Source organism: Aedes albopictus, chromosome 2 (genome assembly GCF_035046485.1).
Source record: "Aedes albopictus strain Foshan chromosome 2, AalbF5, whole genome shotgun sequence".
NCBI classification, from domain to species: Eukaryota; Metazoa; Arthropoda; class Insecta; order Diptera; family Culicidae; genus Aedes; species Aedes albopictus.
Window position 1 is genome coordinate 46,787,471 of NC_085137.1, and position 20,058 is coordinate 46,807,528.

General features: G+C 43.1%; 2 protein-coding genes across 2 annotated transcripts in view; one reads left to right on the plus strand and one right to left on the minus strand.

Moving 5' to 3' along the window:
* LOC109621337 (NADPH oxidase 5) overlaps window positions 1–4,672 on the plus strand; it is a 411,936-nt gene extending 407,264 nt beyond the window's left edge. The window contains exons 15-16 of the mRNA XM_029870947.2: window positions 3,334–4,111; window positions 4,231–4,672. Coding sequence (XP_029726807.1) covers window positions 3,334–4,111; window positions 4,231–4,428 — 976 coding nt within the window. The 3' untranslated portion in view covers window positions 4,429–4,672. The remainder of the gene's footprint in view (window positions 1–3,333; window positions 4,112–4,230) is intronic.
* On the minus strand, window positions 4,667–20,058 carry LOC109621336 (uncharacterized). The gene is made up of 2 exons (XM_020075366.3): window positions 19,924–20,058; window positions 4,667–5,099 (listed from the first exon to the last, which is right to left on the minus strand). The coding sequence occupies exon 2, from the start codon at window positions 5,082–5,084 to the stop codon at window positions 4,719–4,721; it is 366 nt and encodes a 121-aa protein (XP_019930925.2). The 5' UTR covers window positions 5,085–5,099; window positions 19,924–20,058; the 3' UTR covers window positions 4,667–4,718.

Consider the following 20,058-nt stretch of genomic DNA (forward strand, 5'->3'; position numbering starts at 1 on the left):
CAAAATCCTCTCGGGATTCTCCACAGAATCCTCTCGGGATTCTCCACAGAATCCACTCGGGATTCTCCACAGAATCCTCTCGGGATTCTCCACAGAATCCTCTCGGGATTCTCCACAGAATCCTCTCGGGATTCTCCACAGAATCCTCTCGGGATTCTCCACAGAATCCTCTCCGGATTCTCCACAGAATCCTCTCCGGATTCTCCACAGAATCCTCTCGGGATTCTCCACAGAATCCTCTCCGGATTCTCCACAGAATCCTCTCCAGATTCTCCACAGAATCCTCTCCGGATTCTCCACAGAATCCTCTCCGGATTCTCCACAGAATCCTCTCCGGATTCTCCACAGAATCCTCTCCGGATTCTCCACAGAATCCTCTCCGGATTCTCCACAGAATCCTCTCCGGATTCTCCACAGAATCCTCTCCGGATTCTCCACAGAATCCTCTCCGGATTCTCCACAGAATCCTCTCCGGATTCTCCACAGAATCCTCTCCGGATTCTCCACAGAATCCTCTCCGGATTCTCCACAGAATCCTCTCCGGATTCTCCACAGAATCCTCTCCGGATTCTCCACAGAATCCTCTCCGGATTCTCCACAGAATCCTCTCCGGATTCTCCACAGAATCCTCTCCGGATTCTCCACAGAATCCTCTCCGGATTCTCCACAGAATCCTCTCCGGATTCTCCACAGAATCCTCTCCGGATTCTCCACAGAATCCTCTCCGGATTCTCCACAGAATCCTCTCCGGATTCTCCACAGAATCCTCTCCGGATTCTCCACAGAATCCTCTCCGGATTCTCCACAGAATCCTCTCCGGATTCTCCACAGAATCCTCTCCGGATTCTCCACAGAATCCTCTCCGGATTCTCCACAGAATCCTCTCCGGATTCTCCACAGAATCCTCTCCGGATTCTCCACAGAATCCTCTCCGGATTCTCCACAGAATCCTCTCCGGATTCTCCACAGAATCCTCTCCGGATTCTCCACAAAATCCTCTCCGGATTCTCCACAGAATCCTCTCCGGATTCTCCACAGAATCCTCTCCGGATTCTCCACAGAATCCTCTCCGGATTCTCCACAGAATCCTCTCCGGATTCTCCACAGAATCCTCTCCGGATTCTCCACAGAATCCTCTCCGGATTCTCCACAGAATCCTCTCCGGATTCTCCACAGAATCCTCTCCGGATTCTCCACAGAATCCTCTCCGGATTCTCCACAGAATCCTCTCCGGATTCTCCACAGAATCCTCTCCGGATTCTCCACAGAATTCTCTCCGGATTCTCCACAGAATCCTCTCCGGATTCTCCACAGAATCCTCTCCGGATTCTCCACAGAATCCTCTCCGGATTCTCCACAGAATCCTCTCCGGATTCTCCACAGAATCCTCTCCGGATTCTCCACAGAATCCTCTCGGGATTCTCCACAGAATCCTCTCGGGATTCTCCACAGAATCCTCTCGGGATTCTCCACAGAATCCTCTCGGGATTCTCCACAGAATCCTCTCGGGATTCTCCACAGAATCCTCTCGGGATTCTCCACAGAATCCTCTCGGGATTCTCCACAGAATCCTCTCGGGATTCTCCACAGAATCCTCTCGGGATTCTCCACAGAATCCTCTCGGGATTCTCCACAGAATCCTCTCGGGATTCTCCACAGAATCCTCTCGGGATTCTCCACAGAATCCTCTCGGGATTCTCCACAGAATCCTCTCGGGATTCTCCACAGAATCCTCTCGGGATTCTCCACAGAATCCTCTCCGGATTCTCCACAGAATCCTCTCCGGATTCTCCACAGAATCCTCTCCGGATTCTCCACAGAATCCTCTCCGGATTCTCCACAGAATCCTCTCCGGATTCTCCACAGAATCCTCTCCGGATTCTCCACAGAATCCTCTCCGGATTCTCCACAGAATCCTCTCCGGATTCTCCACAGAATCCTCTCCGGATTCTCCACAGAATCTTCTCCGGATTCTCCACAGAATCCTCTCCAGATTTTCCACAGAATCCTCTCCGGATTTTCCACAGAATCCTCTCCGGATTCTCCACAGAATGCTCTCCGGATTCTCCACAGAATCCTCTCCGGATTCTCCACAGAATCCTCTCAGGATTCTCCACAGAATCCTCTCAGGATTCTCCACAGAATGCTCTCCGGATTCTCCACAGAATCCTCTCCGGGTTCTCCACAGAATCCTTTCCAGATTCTCCACAGAATCCTTTTCGGATTCTTCATAAATTCCTCTCAGGATTCTCCACAGAATCCCATCCGGATTCTCCACAAAATCCCATCCGGATTCTCCACAGAATCCTCTCCGGATTTTCCACAGAATTCTCTCCGGATTCTCCACAGAATCCTCTCCGGATTCTTCACAGAATCCTCTCCGGATTCTTCACAGAATCCTCTCAGGATTCTCCACAGAATCCTCTCCGGATTCTCCACAGAATTCTCTCGGGATTCTCCACAGAATCCTCTCCGGATTCTCCACAGAATCCTCTCCGGGTTCTCCACAAAATCCTTTCCAGATTCTCCACATGATCCTTTTCGGATTCTTCACAAATTCCTCTCCGGATTCACCACAGAATCCCATTCGGATTTTCCACAGAATCCCATCCGGATTCTCCACAGAATCTCATCCGGATTCTCCACAGAATCTCATCCGGATTCTCCACAGAATCCCATCCGGATGCTAAACAGAATCCTCTCCGGATTCTCCAGAGAATGCTCTCCGGATTCTCCACAGAATCCTCTCAGGATTCTCCACAGAATCCTCTCCGAATCATCCACAGAATCCTCTCCGGATTCTCCACAGAATCCTCTCAGGTTTCTCTACAGAATTCTCGCAGGATTCTCTACTGAGTCCTCTTAGCATCCTCTACAAATTCCTGAAAGGCTTTTCTGCATAACCCTTTCAGAATTCGCTGCAGAATCTTCTCAAGATACTCCACAGAATCCTCTCAGGATTCTCAACAGAATCCTCTCAGGGTTCTCTACATAAACCTATCAGGTTTCTCTACAGAATCCTCTCATGACTATCTACAGAATCCTCTCAAAATTCTCTACAGAATCCTCTCAGGATTCTCTACAATGGTTCTCTCAGAATTCTCTACAGAATCCTCCCTGAATTCTTCAGAGATTTCTCGCAGGTTTCTCCACAGATTTTTTTTTTCAGGATTCTTCACAGTATCCTCCCAAGATACTGTGCAGAATCCTCTCAGGATTCTCTGCTGAATCTTTCCAGGATTATCTACTAATGAAAAGAGAAATGTGCTTTTAATTTGAATTGAATTTAGAAACATTGTTCTTATATATCGAATTTCGCATATATTCTTACAGTCTCCGCGAATACATGCGCTCCGAATCAGAGCGATCTTTCGACGAGGTCCAGATCCGCAAGGCACGTCTCCAATCGCTGGGTCTTGCCTACCTTAGCCCGCAGAACAAATCCCTGGCCCAAAGTTTCCGTTACATGCGCAACAAGCCCACCATCATCGCTTTCAAAACGCCAAGTCTGGAGAACTGCGAACCACGTGACTCAACCAACTCGATGGTCGTATCCCCGGGAGTGTTCACCCAAAAAGAAGCGGAAGAAGGCAAAATCGTCCACCGAAGCAGCAGCACCAGCCCCCACAAGCCCGGCGCCACCGACGAAGACAAACTGCAACGCCCAGTCAACTATCCCGTTGGTAAACCCCTGGAAATCTACATCGACGGTCCGTACGGAGCCCCATCCAGTCACATCTTCCAAGCACAGCACGCCATTCTCATTGCCACCGGCATTGGAGTGACCCCATTCGCTTCGATCCTGCAATCCATCATGCATCGCTACTGGAAGGCACGGCACTGCTGCCCCCGGTGTAACTTCGAGTGGTCCAGCGAGATTCCACCGACGATCATGAACCTCCGGAAGGTGGACTTCTTCTGGATCAATCGGGACCAGCGGTCGTTCGAGTGGTTCGTGAACCTCCTGTCGCAGCTGGAGATCGAACAGGCCGAACTGGGCGGAGCCATGGAACGGTTCCTGGAGATGCACATGTACATCACGAGCGCGCTGCAGAAAACCGACATGAAGGCCGTCGGACTGCAGCTGGCGTTGGATTTGCTACATCAGAAGGTAATTGGTTGATTTTAAGCAGCGTATTTATAGGACTGTACTTTAGAGATGGATATCCTGAGCAAGGATCAATAAAAATTATTCGATAATTCTAAAATACTTTTTTTCCACTCAAACAGGAAAAACGTGATCTCATCACGGGCCTAAAAACGCGCACCAACGCTGGCCGGCCCAACTGGGACAAGGTGTTCAAACAGATCCAGGACCAGAAGAAGGGCAAAGTGACCGTGTTCTACTGCGGTCCACCTCAGCTGGCGAAAACGTTGCGCTACAAATGCGACCAGTTCGGCTTCCAATTCCGGAAGGAGGTGTTCTAGAGGATCGCTCGTAGGCCAAGGCCTCGAGTGCACGTTAATTTGAATTAATTTTGAACATTGATTAATTGTAGTAGTGTCGACCTAAGTGTTCTTAATGTTATTTAAATTTGTTTTATACTCTTGTAAATTATTGCCTCATGTATTCGTCAATCTAACACAACGTCGTGTCATTGTAATAAACACATTTAATTTATTGATGAAACCGTTCTTTCGTGCAAATAAATTCAAATTTGAAAGCTTCGTAGTGCAGATTTTTATTAAATTAATCAACAAATATACTCACGGACCTCTTAGGACTTTTTCGGTTGGGTGGGGAACTGCTTCAGGACCTTGTTCAGTTGTTTGTAATTCAGGTCTTTGCCCGGCACCACGATGCCTTTGCTGGAGGTTTCCTTCTTGGTGGCCTTCTTGTCCAGGTACACCTTGTAGCACCGTTTGAAGGTGGAAACCTCCTTCGGGCAGAGATCCTCGTTGAAGTCGTTCGCCTTCAGACAGGAGAACATGACGGCCATTTCCTGTAGGCACGCGACGTCGCTGCCTTTGTCCGTTTTACCACTGACCTGGTTCTTCAACCGCAGGGGTAGGATTTCCTGGAAGGGAACCCTCTTTTCCAGCTGAGGCAACCGGACCCTCATGAGAGTGGAAGTGGTGCGCATTGTGAATGGAAGGAACTGGAAAGAGAATAAAGTAATCGAGACCTTTTTTAAATCGGTAACCATAAGGTCAAGGTTTTAAAATTCATAGAATTTCATTCACTACTTGAGCCCAGGATTCTATCAATGATATATCTGAGGGTTCATCTAGATATCTAGAAAAACATTCAAAGAATGTTTGATCATGCTTCCTTCGGAGTCAGATATTTTTCTAAGAAATTACATTGGAATTTCACAAGAGGAAAAGCAGTCCTTCTAAAATTTCTTCAAACATTCCTCCATGGTTTCTTTCAGGAATTTCCTCAAGTATTCATCATTGTTCTTGGCGTTCTTTTATAGATTTCTTAAGGGATTTTTCAAAGAATTCCTTCAGAAATTTCCCTAAGGATTACTTTATAAATTATTGCAACACTTTCTTCACAAAATTTCTACAAGGATCTTCAAGGAGTTTTTTCTAAGGTAGAATTCTTCCAGGAAATTTCCAAAAAATCCATTGAAAAATATTTCTAAAATACCTCTAAGGATTCCTAAAGAAATATCTCTAGGAAAATCTATAGGATTTTTTTTTTAATTCTTTTCGAATTCCTCAGAGAATTCTTTAAAATTTATCTACTCTAGGAGTTTCTAAAAAAATCCTCCAGGAATTTTTGCTAACATTCCTCTAAGAACTGATCTAAACATTACTATTGCGATTCTTGAGAGGAATCTTTCATTTTTTTAGAAACTTTCTGAAAAATTATTAAGTTATTAAGAAATTAAGTTTCTTCAGGATTTATTACTGATTCCTCCAGAAATGATAGGGTCACTGCCCAACTAACATTTTCAGCGCTATAAGCTTCAGTCATTTGCTTTCTGTTGTGTAACCATCGAGTAAAAGCAGTCAACGCTGAATAAAAGGAAAGCTAATCAAATATAAATCATAAGCTAATACACGACTGCAAAACAAGCACCATACAGCTACAAAACTCGGTTTTCAGAAATCAATTGCTTGTCACTGGGGCTGCCTTTACTCCACTCTATTCCAACTCCGGGAGATTTCCCGGAAGATGTGAAAACTTGAACACATCGAATAGGAGTCCCCACTAACAAAACAGCTGCTACTATACAGTGCAATTTGTTATACTGACAAATCCCCAAACCAGCAGCGCTAGCAGCTGTAATAAAGAAACTGTTGGTTTACCAACACGGCTTGTCGGATATAAACATTATTGTCAAAACAAACTTTAAGCGAGATATATAGCTACTACACAAATTCTTTACAGCTATCCATGTCTGTGCTGTGAAATCATTTGGGTTGCTTTTATTGCACTTTAATTCAATGCCGGAAGATTTGCCGGAAGATGTGCAAATCGTGTAAGAGTCCCAGCTACTACAACAGCCAAAACACAAAACAGCAGCGCTTCGTAGCCGTTTAAAGAACATTCTTTCAGCTAGAAGCTGTGAAGAAGAATCTGTTGGCGCAATCACACAGCTTGTTCAATGTAAACATTATTGCGTTTGACGTTTCACAAGCTTTTGCAGCAAGATGAAGTTGGGTAAGGTTTCTTGTGGCACAATTATGAAGCCTTGTCTGGAGTAAAACAAAACGGGCTATTTTCTATGTTATTTATATATAGCAGTGTGGCAGCGAGGACATCATCGGGACCAGTGGATACGGAGATCGGGAGAGTTCGATTCCAAGTAGCGGCAAGTACTTTAATTATTCAATTTTAAAAGTGATAATTCCAGTTCCACATGTATTGCGTCACGGTATCCATAACTTAATTATATTTAATCGTTAATTTGGGGATGCCGTAAAACTATTATTTAACAACTGCGAAAAGGCTGAGAAAGCGCCTTCTCAAGATGTTATTCAGTTAGTGGTTACATAGGAGCCGAGAAAAGAGCTATGACTAGGTGGCATAGAAGCTGATCGCACAGCCTGTACAAGTGGATTAAGTTCGCCAGATTCATTGGTATAGGGCTTGCATAGAAGCTTCCGTCCATATGTACAACATAGTAACTCAGCATCAAGCCGTATTGAGGACGCTTTGATGACGTTTACATTCACAATAAATGTTAGTTGGGTGTTTCATTATTATTCATCTTACGATCCCATATTCATTCTATTTCAAAACAAAGCGATTTCGGCACCGATTGATTCCGTACTTTTTGTTATCGTTTTATGAAGGAATTCCTCCGAGGATTTCTCCAGGAAGTTTTCCGTAAATTCATTCGGGTTTTTCTCCAAGAATTCCTCCGGGAATTACTCCAGGAATTCCTCCGAAAATTCGTCCAGGAATTTCTTCTGTAATACTTCAAGGAATTCCTCCAGAAATTAATCCTGGAATATTTCCACAAATTCCTCCGGAAATTCTTCCAGGAATTTCTGCAGAATTTCTACCAGGAATTCTTACAGGAAGTTTCCAAGATATCCTCCGGGAATTCCTCCAGAAATTCCCAAAGGAATTCATCCAGAGATTCTGTCGTAAATTCCTTCAGGAATACTTCCAGATATTCCTCCAGGAATTCTTCCTGAAAATTCTTCTCGAGATTCCTCCAGAAATTCTTTTGGGAATTCCTCCAGGAAATCTTCACGGGATTCCTGCAGGAAACCCTCCAGGAATTTCTCCACAAATTCCTCCGCAGTTTCTCCAGAGATTCCACCGAAAATTCCTCAAGAAATATTTCCAGATATTCCTCCAGAGATTGCTCAAAAAACTCCTCCGAAGTTCCCTCCAGGAATTCTTCCGGAGATTCCTACAGAAATAGCTTTCGAAATTCCTCCAGAAAATCCTATGGGGATCCTTCAGGTATCCTACGAAGATTCCTTCAGGGGATATTTTCAGGGATTACTTCAAGGAATCTTTCAAGATTTCCTCCGAAGATCCAGAAAGTGCTCCGTGAATTGCTCCGGGGATTACTTCAGTAAGTTTACCGCGAATCCCTCCTGGGATTTCTCCGGGGATTACACTAGAAATTCCTTTTGGGATTTCTCCAGAAATTTGTCTAGGATATCCACCGGGAAGTCTTTCAGGAATTCCTCCAGTGATTATTTAAAAAATTCCTCCGGAGATCCCTCCAGAAATACCTCCGGGAATTAGGTTTTCTCCAGAAATTCCTCCAGGATTCCGCCGTAGATTCCTCCAGGAATACTTCCAGGAATTCTTCCAGTGATTATTTAAAAAATTCCTCCGGAGATCCCTCCAGAAATACCTCCGGGAATTCCTCCAGGGATTCCTCAAGGGACTCATCCAGGAATTCCTCCAGGAATTCCTCCGGGGATTCCTCCAGGAATTCCTCCGGGGATTCCACCAGGAAGTCCTCCGGGGATTCCTTTAGGAATTCCTCCGGGGATTCCTCCAGGAATTCCTCCGGGGATTCCTCCGGGGATTCCTCCAGGAATTCCTCCGGGGATTCCTCCAGGAATTCCTCCGGGGATTCCTCCAGGAATTCCTCCGGGGATTCCTCCAGGAATTCCTCCGGGGATTCCTCCAGGAATTCCTCCGGGGATTCCTCCAGGAATTCCTCCGGGGATTCCTCCAGGAATTCCTCCGGGGATTCCTCCAGGAATTCCTCCGGGGATTCCTCCAGGAATTCCTCCGGGGATTCCTCCAGGAATTCCTCCGGGGATTCCTCCAGGAATTCCTCCGGGGATTCCTCCAGGAATTCCTCCGGGGATTCCTCCAGGAATTCCTCCGAGGATTCTTTCAGGAGTTCCTCCGAAGATTCCTACAGGAGCTCCTCCGGGGATTTCTCCAGGAATACCTCCGGGGATTCCTCCAGAAATTCTTCCGGGGATTCATTCAGAAATTTCTCCGGGTATTCTTTAGAAATTCCTTTAGGAAATTCAAAAAAATCATCCAGGAACTCTTCCGAGGATTCCTCCAAGGAATTCATCCGGTGATTCCTTAAGGAATTCCTCCGGGGATTCCTCTAGGAATTCCTCCAGGGATTCCTCTAGGAATTCTTCCGGAGATTCCTCTAGGAATTCCTCCGGGGATTCCTCCAAGAATTCCTCCAGGGATTCTTTCAGGAGTTCATCCGGGGATTCCTTCAGGAGCTCCTCTGGGGATTTCTCCAGGAATTCCTACGGGGATTCCTCCAGAAATTCTTCCGGGGATTCATTCAGAAATTTCTCCGGGTATTCTTTAGAAATTCCTTTAGGAAATTCAAAAAACTCATCCAGGAATTTTCCGAGGATTCCTCCAAGGAATTCATCCGATGATTCCTTTAGGAATTCCTCCGGGGATTCCTCCGGGGATTCCTGTAGGAATTCCTCCGGGGATTCCTCTAGGAATTCCTCCGGGGATTCCTCTAGGAATTCCTCCGGGGATTCCTCTAGGAATTCCTCCGGGGATTCCTCTAGGAATTCCTCTAGGAATTCCTCCGGGGATTCCTCTAGGAATTCCTCCGGGGATTCCTCTAGGAATTCCTCCGGGGATTCCTCTAGGAATTCCTCCGGGGATTCCTCCAGGAATTCCTTCGGGGATTCCTCTAGGAATTCCTCCGAGGATTCCTCTAGGAATTCCTCCGAGAATTCCTCTAGGAATTCCTCCGAGAATTCCTCTAGGAATTCCTCCGAGAATTCCTCTAGGAATTCCTCCGAGAATTCCTCTAGGAATTCCTCCAGGGATTCCTCCAGGAATTCCTCCGGGGATTCCTCCAGGAATTTCCTTGGAGAATTAGTCAGGAAATCCTTCAAATATTCCTGCAGGAATTTAATCCGGGATTTCTCCAAGAATTCCTTCGGAGATTTCTCCAGGATTTTTTACGGAGATTCCTTCAGGAATTTCATCCTGGATTCCACCAAGAACTCCTCCGGGGAATCCTCCAGGAGTTCCTCCGGGGATTCTTTCAGGAGTTCCTCCGGGGATTCCTTGAGGAGCTCCTCCGGGGATTTCTCCAGGAATTCCTCCGGGGATTCCTCCAGAAATTCCTCAAGGGATTCATTCCGAAATTCTTCCGGGTATTCTTCAGAAATTCCTTCAGAAATCTCCGGAGGAAAATCTGAAGGAATCTGTAGTGTACGTAGGTTTTTTTTCGGATTTGTCAAGGACATTCAGTGCGTGTTCCGCAAGAATGAACGGGGATTCATCGTTACAAATCAAACTTACCCTGCCTGTGGTCACGTCTCCAGTTCTTTCTGTACACAGCATCAATAAATAAATCACCAACTCCACATTCGTTTCTAAAATACAATTTATTTACAAAAACCGCAAGCAAAACCGTTCACAATAACACAGTCCACTTCACAATCGATCCGTTCGCGACAAGCATCGTTCAAAAACTCTTTTCTCCCGTCCGCTGTGCTGTGCATGCTCATTCACGCCCTTCTGCTCTTTCATTCATTTGTATTCGATCTCCCCTTCCTTGTCTCCACATCGAGTCGCCAACGGAGCAGAAAAGAGCTTTCCGAACATGCCACGATGTCGTGCTCGCTTCTGAGAAGGCTGTGCGTCGTTGCTCTCTATGTAGGTACACTCAACAAAACACGACTGTGTAAGCTGATTGAATTTAAATTGAAACATTTTCTTCAGCCAATCTATATCACTACAGAATCCTCGGAGGAGCTCCTGAAGGAATCCCCGGAGGAACTCCTAAAAGAATCCCCGGAGGAACTCCTGGAGGATTCGCCGGAGGAATTCTTGGTGGAATCCTGGATGAAATTCCTGAAGGAATCTCTGAAGGAATTCCTGGAGAAATCTTCGATGGAATTCTTGGAGGAATCCCCGGAGGAATTCTTGGAGAAATCCCGGATGAAATTCCTGCAGGAATCTCTGAAGGATTTCCTGAATAATTCTCCAAGGGAATTCCTGGAGGAATCCCCGAAGAAATTCCTGGAGGAATCTTCGGAGGAATTCTTAGAGGAATCCCCGGAGGAATTCCTGGAAGATTTTTTTGAATTTCCTAAAAAAAATTCCTAAAGGAATTCCTAAAGGAATTTCTATAGAATTTCCAAGAATCCCTGGAGGAATTCCTGGAGGAATTTTTGAATTTCCTAAAGGAATTTCTAAAGAATACCCGGAGGAATTTCTGAATGAATCCCCGGAGGAATCCACGGAGAAATTCCTGAAGGAATCCACGGAGGAATTCCTGAAGGAATCCCCGGAGGAATTCCTGGAGATATTGCCGGAAGAATTACTGGACGAATTTTCAGAGGAATTTCAGAAAAATTTCTTGAGAAATCCCCGGACCAATTTCTGGAGGAATTTCTGCAGGAACCCTTGGTGGAATCCCTAGAGGAATACCCGGAGGAAATCCTGGAGGAATCATCGGAGGAATTCTGAAATAATCTCCGGAAAATTCCTAAAGGGATCCCAGAAGGAATTCTGGAAGTAATCCCCGGAGGAATTTCTGAAGGAATCTCTGGGGTAATCTTTGGAGGAAATCCTGGAGGAATCCATGGAGGAAATTCTGGAGGAATACCTGGAGTAATTCCTGGAGGTATTTCTGAAGGGATCCCTGGAGGAATCCCTGGAGGAATCTCTGGAGGAATCCCTGGAAAAACCCGGGAGAAATTCCTGGAGGGATCCCTGGAGGAATTCCTGAAGTAATTCTCGGAGATATTTGTGGAGGGATCTCCACAGGAATTTTTTAAATAATCACTGGAAGAATTCCTGGAAGTATTTCTAGAGGAATCTACGGCGGAATCCTGGAGGAGTTTCTGGAAAAAAAAAACCTTGAAGTTTCTGGAGGAATTCCTGATAGACTTCCTGGTGGATATCCTGGACAAATTTCTGGAGAAATACTAAAAGGAATTCCTTGAGTAATCCCTGGAGAAATCCCAGAAGGAATTCGCGGTAAACTTACTGATGGAATCCCCGGAGCAATTCACGGAGCACTTTCTGAATCTTCGGAGGAAATCTTGAAAGATTCCTTGAAGTAATCCCTGAAAAAAATCCCCTGATGGAATCTCCGTAGGATACCTGAAGGAATCCCCATAGGATTTTCTGGAGGAATTCCCAAAGCAATTTCTGTGGGAATCTCCGGAAGAATTCCTGGAGGGATCTTCGGAGGAGTTTTTTGAACAATTTCTGGAGGAATATCTGGAAATATTTCTTGGGGAATTTTCGGTGGAATCTCTGGAGAAACTGCGGAGGAATTTGTGGAGAAATTCCTGGAGGGTTTCCTGCAGGAGTTCCCGGAAGATTTCCTGGAGGAATTCCCAAAAGAATTTCTGGAGAAATCTCGGGAAGAATTCCCAGGAGGAATTCCTGGAGGAATATCTGGAAGTATTCCTGAAGGAATTTACGACAGAATCTCTGGATGAATTCCTTTGGGAATTTCTGGAGGAATTCCCGGAGGATATCTTGGAAAAATTCCTGAAAGAATTCCTGTTAGAATTTCCGGAGGAATTAGTGGAAATATTCCAGGATTAATTTCTGGAGGGATTCCTTGAAGTATGACAGAAGAAATTCCTGGAGTAATCTCCGGATGAATTCTTGGAGAAAAACCCGGATGAATTTACGGAAAACTTCCTGAAGAAATCCTCGGAGGAATTCCTTGAGGAATCCCCGGAAGCATTCCTGGTGGAATTCCAGAGGATTTCCTGGGGGAATTTTCGCAGGAAATTCTGAAAATCTGCAGAGAAATTCCTGGATGAATCCCTGGAGAATTCCTAGCGGAATCTACGGAGGATTTTTTTTTTAGGAATCCCCGGAGGATTCCCTCGAGCAATCTACGGAGGAATTTGTGGAAGAATCTCCTTAGGAATTTCTTGTGGAAACCCTGGAGGATTTCCTGGAGGAATTGCCGGAGGAATTTGTGCAGAAATTTCCGTAGCAATCTCCGGAGAACATCCTTGAGGAATCCCCGGAGGAATTCTTGGAAGTATCCTCAAGGAATTACTTTAGGTATCTCCGGAGGATTTCCTGGAGGGATCCCCGGAGGAATTTGTGCCGAAATTTTCGGAAGAATCCCCGAATGAGTTCCTTGAGGATTCTTCGTTGAAATTTCTGGAGGAATCTCCATTGGAATCCCCGAAGGATTTTCTTGAGGAATCTACGGATAGTTTGTTGAAGCAATCCCTGGAGAAATTTATGCAGGTATTTCCGGAGGAATCCCCGGTGGAATTCCAGGAAGAACCTCCGGAGGAATTTCTGGAAGAACCTCCCTTGGAATTCCCGAGGAGTATTTCTTGGCGGCATCTACGGAGGCATTCCTGGAGGAATTCCCGAAAGTACATCACTAGCAATTCTCGAAACACTTCTTCAGGGAAACCCGATGGAGCTGCTCAAGTAATTTCCGAAGGAACTGCTGGAGGAATTTCCGAAAGAACTCCCAATGGAACTCCTAAAGTTATTTTCAATGGAATTACTGGAGCAATCAGTGATGGAATACCTGGAAATTACCCGAAGGAAAACCTGAAGCAACTCTCAAAAAAATAAAAATTCCTTCAGATAATCCCGATGGAGCACCTCAAGAAATTCCAGAAGGAACTCCTAGAGGAACTCACGATGCAAGAATTCTTCCGTTTCAAGAATTCCTTCGAGGATTCCTCCAAAAAGTCCTTTAAGGATCCCTTCCAAAAACTCTTCCAGGGATTCTTATCGGAATTACTCTGGAGGAATCCCCGTAGGAATTCCTGGAAGAATTTTCAGAGGAATTTCTGTAGAAATCCCCGGACCAATTTCTGGTGGAATTTCTGCAGGAACCCTAGGAGGAATTCCTAGACGAAAACCCGGAGGAAATCCTGGAGGAATCCTCAGAGAAATTTATGGAAAATCCCCGGAGGAATTGGAGAGACGATCCAGCCAAGGGCTGAAAGTCTCTTAAATAAAGACAAATCAATCAATCAACCGAAGGAATTGCTGAAGGAATCTCAGGAGGAATTCCTGGATGAAATCCTGGCGGAATTCCTGGAAGAAATCGTGAAGGAATTCCTGGATGAATTCCTGATGTGATCACTGGAGGAATCCCTGGAAAAAATCCTAGAAGAAATCATGGAGGTAGTCCTGGAAAAATTCCTAATGGAATTCCTGGAAGAGTTTCCAAAGGAATTTTTGGACGAATTCCTACAAGAATTTATGAAATATTTCCACAGGAATTAATGAAATATTTCCTGGAGAAATCCCCAGAGGATATCCTGGAGGAATTCCCGGAGGAATTTCTTAAGGAATTCCCGAAGGAATTCCGAAGGAAGATGATTAATGTACGACTGTGACTCATAGAGAAAATCCATCGGGAATCCTCGAAGTCAAGAATCACTTTAAAAATGATTTTTTCAAAAATTTTCTATGTTTCTTCCAAAAAATCTCTTGAGAATTATCCAAAAATTCTTTTATAATTTCAAATATCTTTATCCAAGCATTGCTTGTTTAATTTATCTAATATTTTTTCAAGAATTCTACCGAGGATTTATTTTTTTTTTTTTTCAGAGATTACTTTAGGAATTCTACCCAGGTTTTATTCAAAATTTTAAAGGATTCCTTCAAAGATGCGCTTAGAAATTCTTCCAGGAATAATTACAATTAATTCTTTAGTGGTTCATGAAATTGACCCTCTTGCGATTCGTTCTGAATTTATTGAAGTTTTCTCTTAAAATTTCTTAAAATTTTTTTTTCAATCATTACCAGGAGCTTTTCCAATAATTTTGTACAAGAAATCATTCGGGAATTCTCCTGAGTATCTTTGAGTGTTTTTGCTAGAAATGCTTTAGAAATTTATCGATTAATTTTCAAGATTTTTTCAGGATTCAGGATCTTCTCCAATGAATACTTCAGCAATTCAAATAATTTCAAATTTTGTGGTAACCCTTCAGGAATATCATTAAAGATCCCTCCAAAATCAACACAATATTTTTTGGAGTATATCTTAGAATGCATCTAATATATTTATCAAGAATTTCTCAAAAAAATCCTTCTTCGGGAATTCCTTCAAAATAACTGTAAAAAATCTCCCAAAGATTCATTTAGGTATGGCTATAAGCATGATCTCAGTATAAGATATTTTTCCATGAGCTCCTGCAAGATTCATCTGAAGCATTCCTTGAAGGATTTCATGACATAATCTTCGAAGGAGTTTATGAAGGAATGCTAAAGAAATGTTTGAAGAAATTCTCCAAAAAAATCCTTGAAGGAATTCCTAAAGGTTTCCTGGAGAAATTTTTGAAGGAATTTTTAAAGAAACGCTTGGAGGAGTTTTATAGGAATCATTATAGGTATTCCCTGAATCTATTCTTTGATTTCTGAAGCAATATCTGAAGTTCTAAATTAAATTTTAGGGGATTTTGTGCTTGAAGTAACTGATATGTGCTAGGCTGAAAAAAATCTCGAAATTCTTCAAGGAATACTTAGAAAGAAATGCTTGATGAAATCTTTGGAAAAACTCCCTAAAATTTTCGTGAAGGAAAACTGGAAGAATTCTTCCAGATGTTATTGCTAAAGGAATCTTTGAAGGGACTAATGAAGAAATTCACGAAGGAATCTTTGAAAGAATTCCGGAATGATTCATTGAAGGAATACTTATAGAATTTCTTGGAGGATTTTCTGTATAGGGTAAAAGCACTAGACTTCGCCACTGCTCTAGTCTTCGCCCCCTCCATACAAATGTAATTTTTTATGTATGAAGTGGCGAAGATTAGTGCATAATTTTAGGGGGGCGAAGTCTAGTGTTTTTACCCTAATTTAATTTGAATTTCTGAAGCAATATGTAGTACTTCAGGTAATTTTTGTAATAAATCTCGGACGAATTATTAAAGGAAACTCTGGAGATTTACTTTTGTATTTCTCAAGCCAAGCAAATATTTTCCGAAAATGGTGAAGAACCGTAAATCTGCAAAGTGATGTAAGGGCCATTCCAATTTTCGACGTATTTTAGGATAATCACCAGCTTTATAACACTGACGTGTAGGATCCATGTAGTCATAATCTAGCACCTAAGGAAGAAAATTTAGAGAATTTGTAAGAATTTCATACTAAACTGCTTCTGAACTATGTATGATTTCAATTACTAATACATGTATACAGTTTAGGTACTTTTATTGTTTATTATGAGCATCTCCAATATGGCATTTTAGATTTTTAATAAAACTGTCCTCGGAATAATTACATTAAATCGATCAAGTCAGTTGGGTCTCAATGAAAAATCATTGTCGATTTAATGGAAATGCACACGAAATTTTCATGTGAAAATATACTTTAAATGTGAAAACTTTCAGTATGTAATATGTATAAGCGATCTGCAGCTTAACCAAATAAATAAGTTCGTAAAATTCTTTGGGTCGGTCAAGCAGTCGCTAACCGCTGCTAAGACGCGGCTAACGACGATTAGTAACGGATAAATGCGGATTTTTTCGGTCAGCAAGGGAAGTGTCATTCCCCTGGGATCGGTGAATGTTCGAGAATGATTTTTGTTCGAATAATTATTGTTTTTATTAGATTTTGTAGTGTTTAAGTTCGTGTATTATTCTAATTAAACTTTGATATCTTGTCTGAGCCCGAAAACCAACCGTTTCGGTTGATCGTTGCTTCGGAACCAGGGGGAATGACACTTCCCTTGCTAACCGGAAAAAATCAGCAATCATCCGTTGCTAATCGCCATTAACCGCGTCTAACTGCTGCTCAGTTAGCTGTGGTTAGCGACGGTTAGGAACGGATAGGGAAGTGTGTTACAAATTCGAGATTACGTCGACCGAAATTCAACAACGATTTCTTGGAGTGCACCCGACAATACAAATAAATTAAAAAATTCAACTCTTGCCGCATCGTACCTCTACCTATACCGAACTGAAAGAGATCTAAAAGGCCGCACACAATCGAATAGATCGATCGACACTGAACAAGATAATGATCATTGTGTCTCGGCAATAGCTAGAGTGTGGTTCGAATAATCTCTCTAAGTGCCTATGATAAATTTGCCCAAATTTGCAAGTGCATGCTCGCTCAGATGGTGACACCGTTAACCGTAGCTAGTGATCAACATCGAAAAGGTAAAAAGGTAGCCTTCCCATCTGTGAGTCAAACTAAATCGTTGTGCTTCTGTCCTCCACCAGCTAACAAAAGCTACGACCCAAGCACGTGTTTTATCCTGTAAGCACAAACGACATACACTCCGTAGAGGTAACATGACCATACTTCAGTGACATATCTATGACTAACGTGAAAACTTAGTTTTCATTGCATGCGCGGGACGGATTTAGTGAGACCTAATGCGAAAAACGCCGACAAACGAAGGAACGGGCATCCCCAGAAACCACCAGGTAGTTGATCCAATTTACCATGATATGTGTTGGGGATTGACGATGATTCGATTTCAGCTCTGGTTTGGCACATTTTGAATCACTTCGGTTGAAAGGGACGACTACTAAGTCACAAGAAAAAGGCCTTCTACAACAGGTAAAACCAGATCATTAAGTCTGATGGTGTTTCACTCATAGCTAACCTGCGGAATCCTCATCAGAGGGCCTTTTGTTTGCAGCCCAAAGCTTGCGTGACTAGGATTTCACGGTCAACGTCGTCGCACCATCGACATCGGCAACACACGCTGGTCGGTCGCAGGCATCGCCGAGAGATAGGGAGGTACGAGGCTGCGACACGAAGTGGCATCGTTCAGGAGAGTGATACCTGCAATTGCCGCAACATCGGTGCAGCTCACTACGTCGTGCGACATACCGCCGCGCGTGACAAAACGCGAAGCAACAAAGTGCAATTGCGGTGTATCCGACGGTGCATCACGTGACAAGCGACGTAGCCGGTGCATCCTGGTGAAAGAGGTGCGACATCTCTCTTAGCGCGCGGAGTTGTCGAGGCGGCGATAGGAGAAATGCAGCTTCCGGAGCAGAACGGGGCCCCCACCGATATGCAGGATTATTGTATGTAATCTCTAGGAGTCAGGTACAATAGATATAAGTAAAAATGAAACATTTAGTTTGAGTCTTTAAGCACTACCTTCTGCTGATTATTATTTTGAGCATCTTTGAGTTTTCATATTGGCTAGATTAAGCCAGCCGCTCACGGTTTTGTCACGGGACATCCGTTAAGCCTAATTTCCTTTGAGGCTTCCAACTAGCACAATAGCCAATACTAGCGTTTCCGTCTTGACTTAGAGGACGAGCTCTTGAGTATTCGGAGTTTTCTCACAAGTGGAACCATCTCAGTAGGGGTCCTATTTTAGACACTTTACTGCTATAACTCAGCCAATTGGCTTAAGAATATTCTTAAGCGGTGTTGAGATATTTCCATATCCATATCCATATATAAATCTGCATGCGAAACTGAGCCGAAATCCAAATTTTCATGAATTTTGGTGGCCGGGAACCTATATAAAAATCAATTTGAAGTTTGTATGGGAGCGATTTGTCGAATCACCCCTCGTCGCATTTTGTACTGGGTGGAGCTGTCAAACAGTTACCCAGCTGTCAAAAGGTGATTTCAAAAAATCTCTTTGAAATTGATTTTAGGTACCAAAATAAAGTTCTAAAAATCTGAAAAAAAATCATGGTGGCTCAGAAAAAGGTGCTCTTTCGTATAAAATCAAAAAACGATACATTTTTCTTAATTTAAAAACCCAATTGACACAATTTTGGAACGCGATGAGCTACGTATAGTATCAAAGGAATTGGCATCCCTATCCCACCAATGCAATATGTTTTCGTAGCCAGCATAACAGCGGCTCAAGCTGACAACCTATCTTTCAACACAGCAGCATAATTTTAATGCGGGGTAAGAAAACAAGAAGACCATAACAGTCCCCTGATAGTATCTAGCCGTGTACAAAATTTCAAGTCAATTGGTTTGGAATAGACTGAGTTATGGCGAAGAGTGCCCAAAATACCGGCCGCTACCCAAGTGATTCGCTACCTTAAATACGGATTTTCCGGTTAGAAAAGGATGTCATTCCCCTTGTTCGGAACTGAAGTAAAGGCCAGTGATGCCACATACACAGATTTACCTAGAATTACACAGATTTTTTCCCGTTTTCGCCTACAGATATCTGTGATCACAGATCAAAGATTTTTGAAATTAAGAAGATTTTCAAGATTTTTGAAACAACGACACAATGACTTTCGTAAAGAAACACTTTTTGTTTCTCACTTTTTGTCAATTAGTTTTTATGGTGACGATGAACACAACTTAGTTTTTTATCTCTAGCTGACTGGATTTTGACCCAGTCCATGTGACAAATCAGCGAGCTTATTGACTGATCGCCTGATTCGCGCTCCTTTTTGCAAACTGATGTTGTAACGGTCTGTCCAAAATACCAGAAACACCTTAACAACTTATATAGAAAAGGTAAACAGCCCAGTAGCTATAACAAAAGGGTTCGGTGTTCATCAAAAAATTAGGGGACTCGGTACTTTAATTTAAATAAGTTGAATATTTCTGGTATAAATTAAATCTCACAGTGGGAGTGCCTCAGGCGTATTGGTTTCGAAGTTCTTGTGGTTTCTGATGATCTTCAGATGCAAAGCAGTGTTTTGGTCTATGTTTTCCCAAGAAAATTATTTTAGGTATATTTTAGGTGACAATAGTAAATACTATGAACATTTTTTTCCGTTTTTTTAAGTAAATTGTTCAAAACAATTTGATTTTGGAGACATTACCCATCACAGATTTTTACTAAGATTTTCTGGAATTTCCTACAGATGAAAAAGATTTTTTTGATCAAAATAACAGATGAAAACCGAAAAAAATGTGGCAACACTGGTAAAGGCTCATGTTTGTGCATAAAAATCAAGTTACTGGACCACTGTGCACTGTTGTGATTCCGATGCGGGTGTGCTCAGACTGTCATATTTGTGATGGTTGTTTTGGGCGCTGTTACAATAATTTTGGCACACCAAAACACCAACAAATCAAATAGCTCATTCAACTATTTCAATGAATAACTTTTTTACACTAAATTAATAGATAAAACTTACATTATTCGCAAAAAATCAGCACCGCAAAATCACGAGTTAAGTAATCTCTGTTGTTGATGGTTGCCGGACTGTGCGGGCTAACCTGGCACCGATGACAGTTACGTTCATTGACGTCGTCGTCGTTGGTTGAAGACG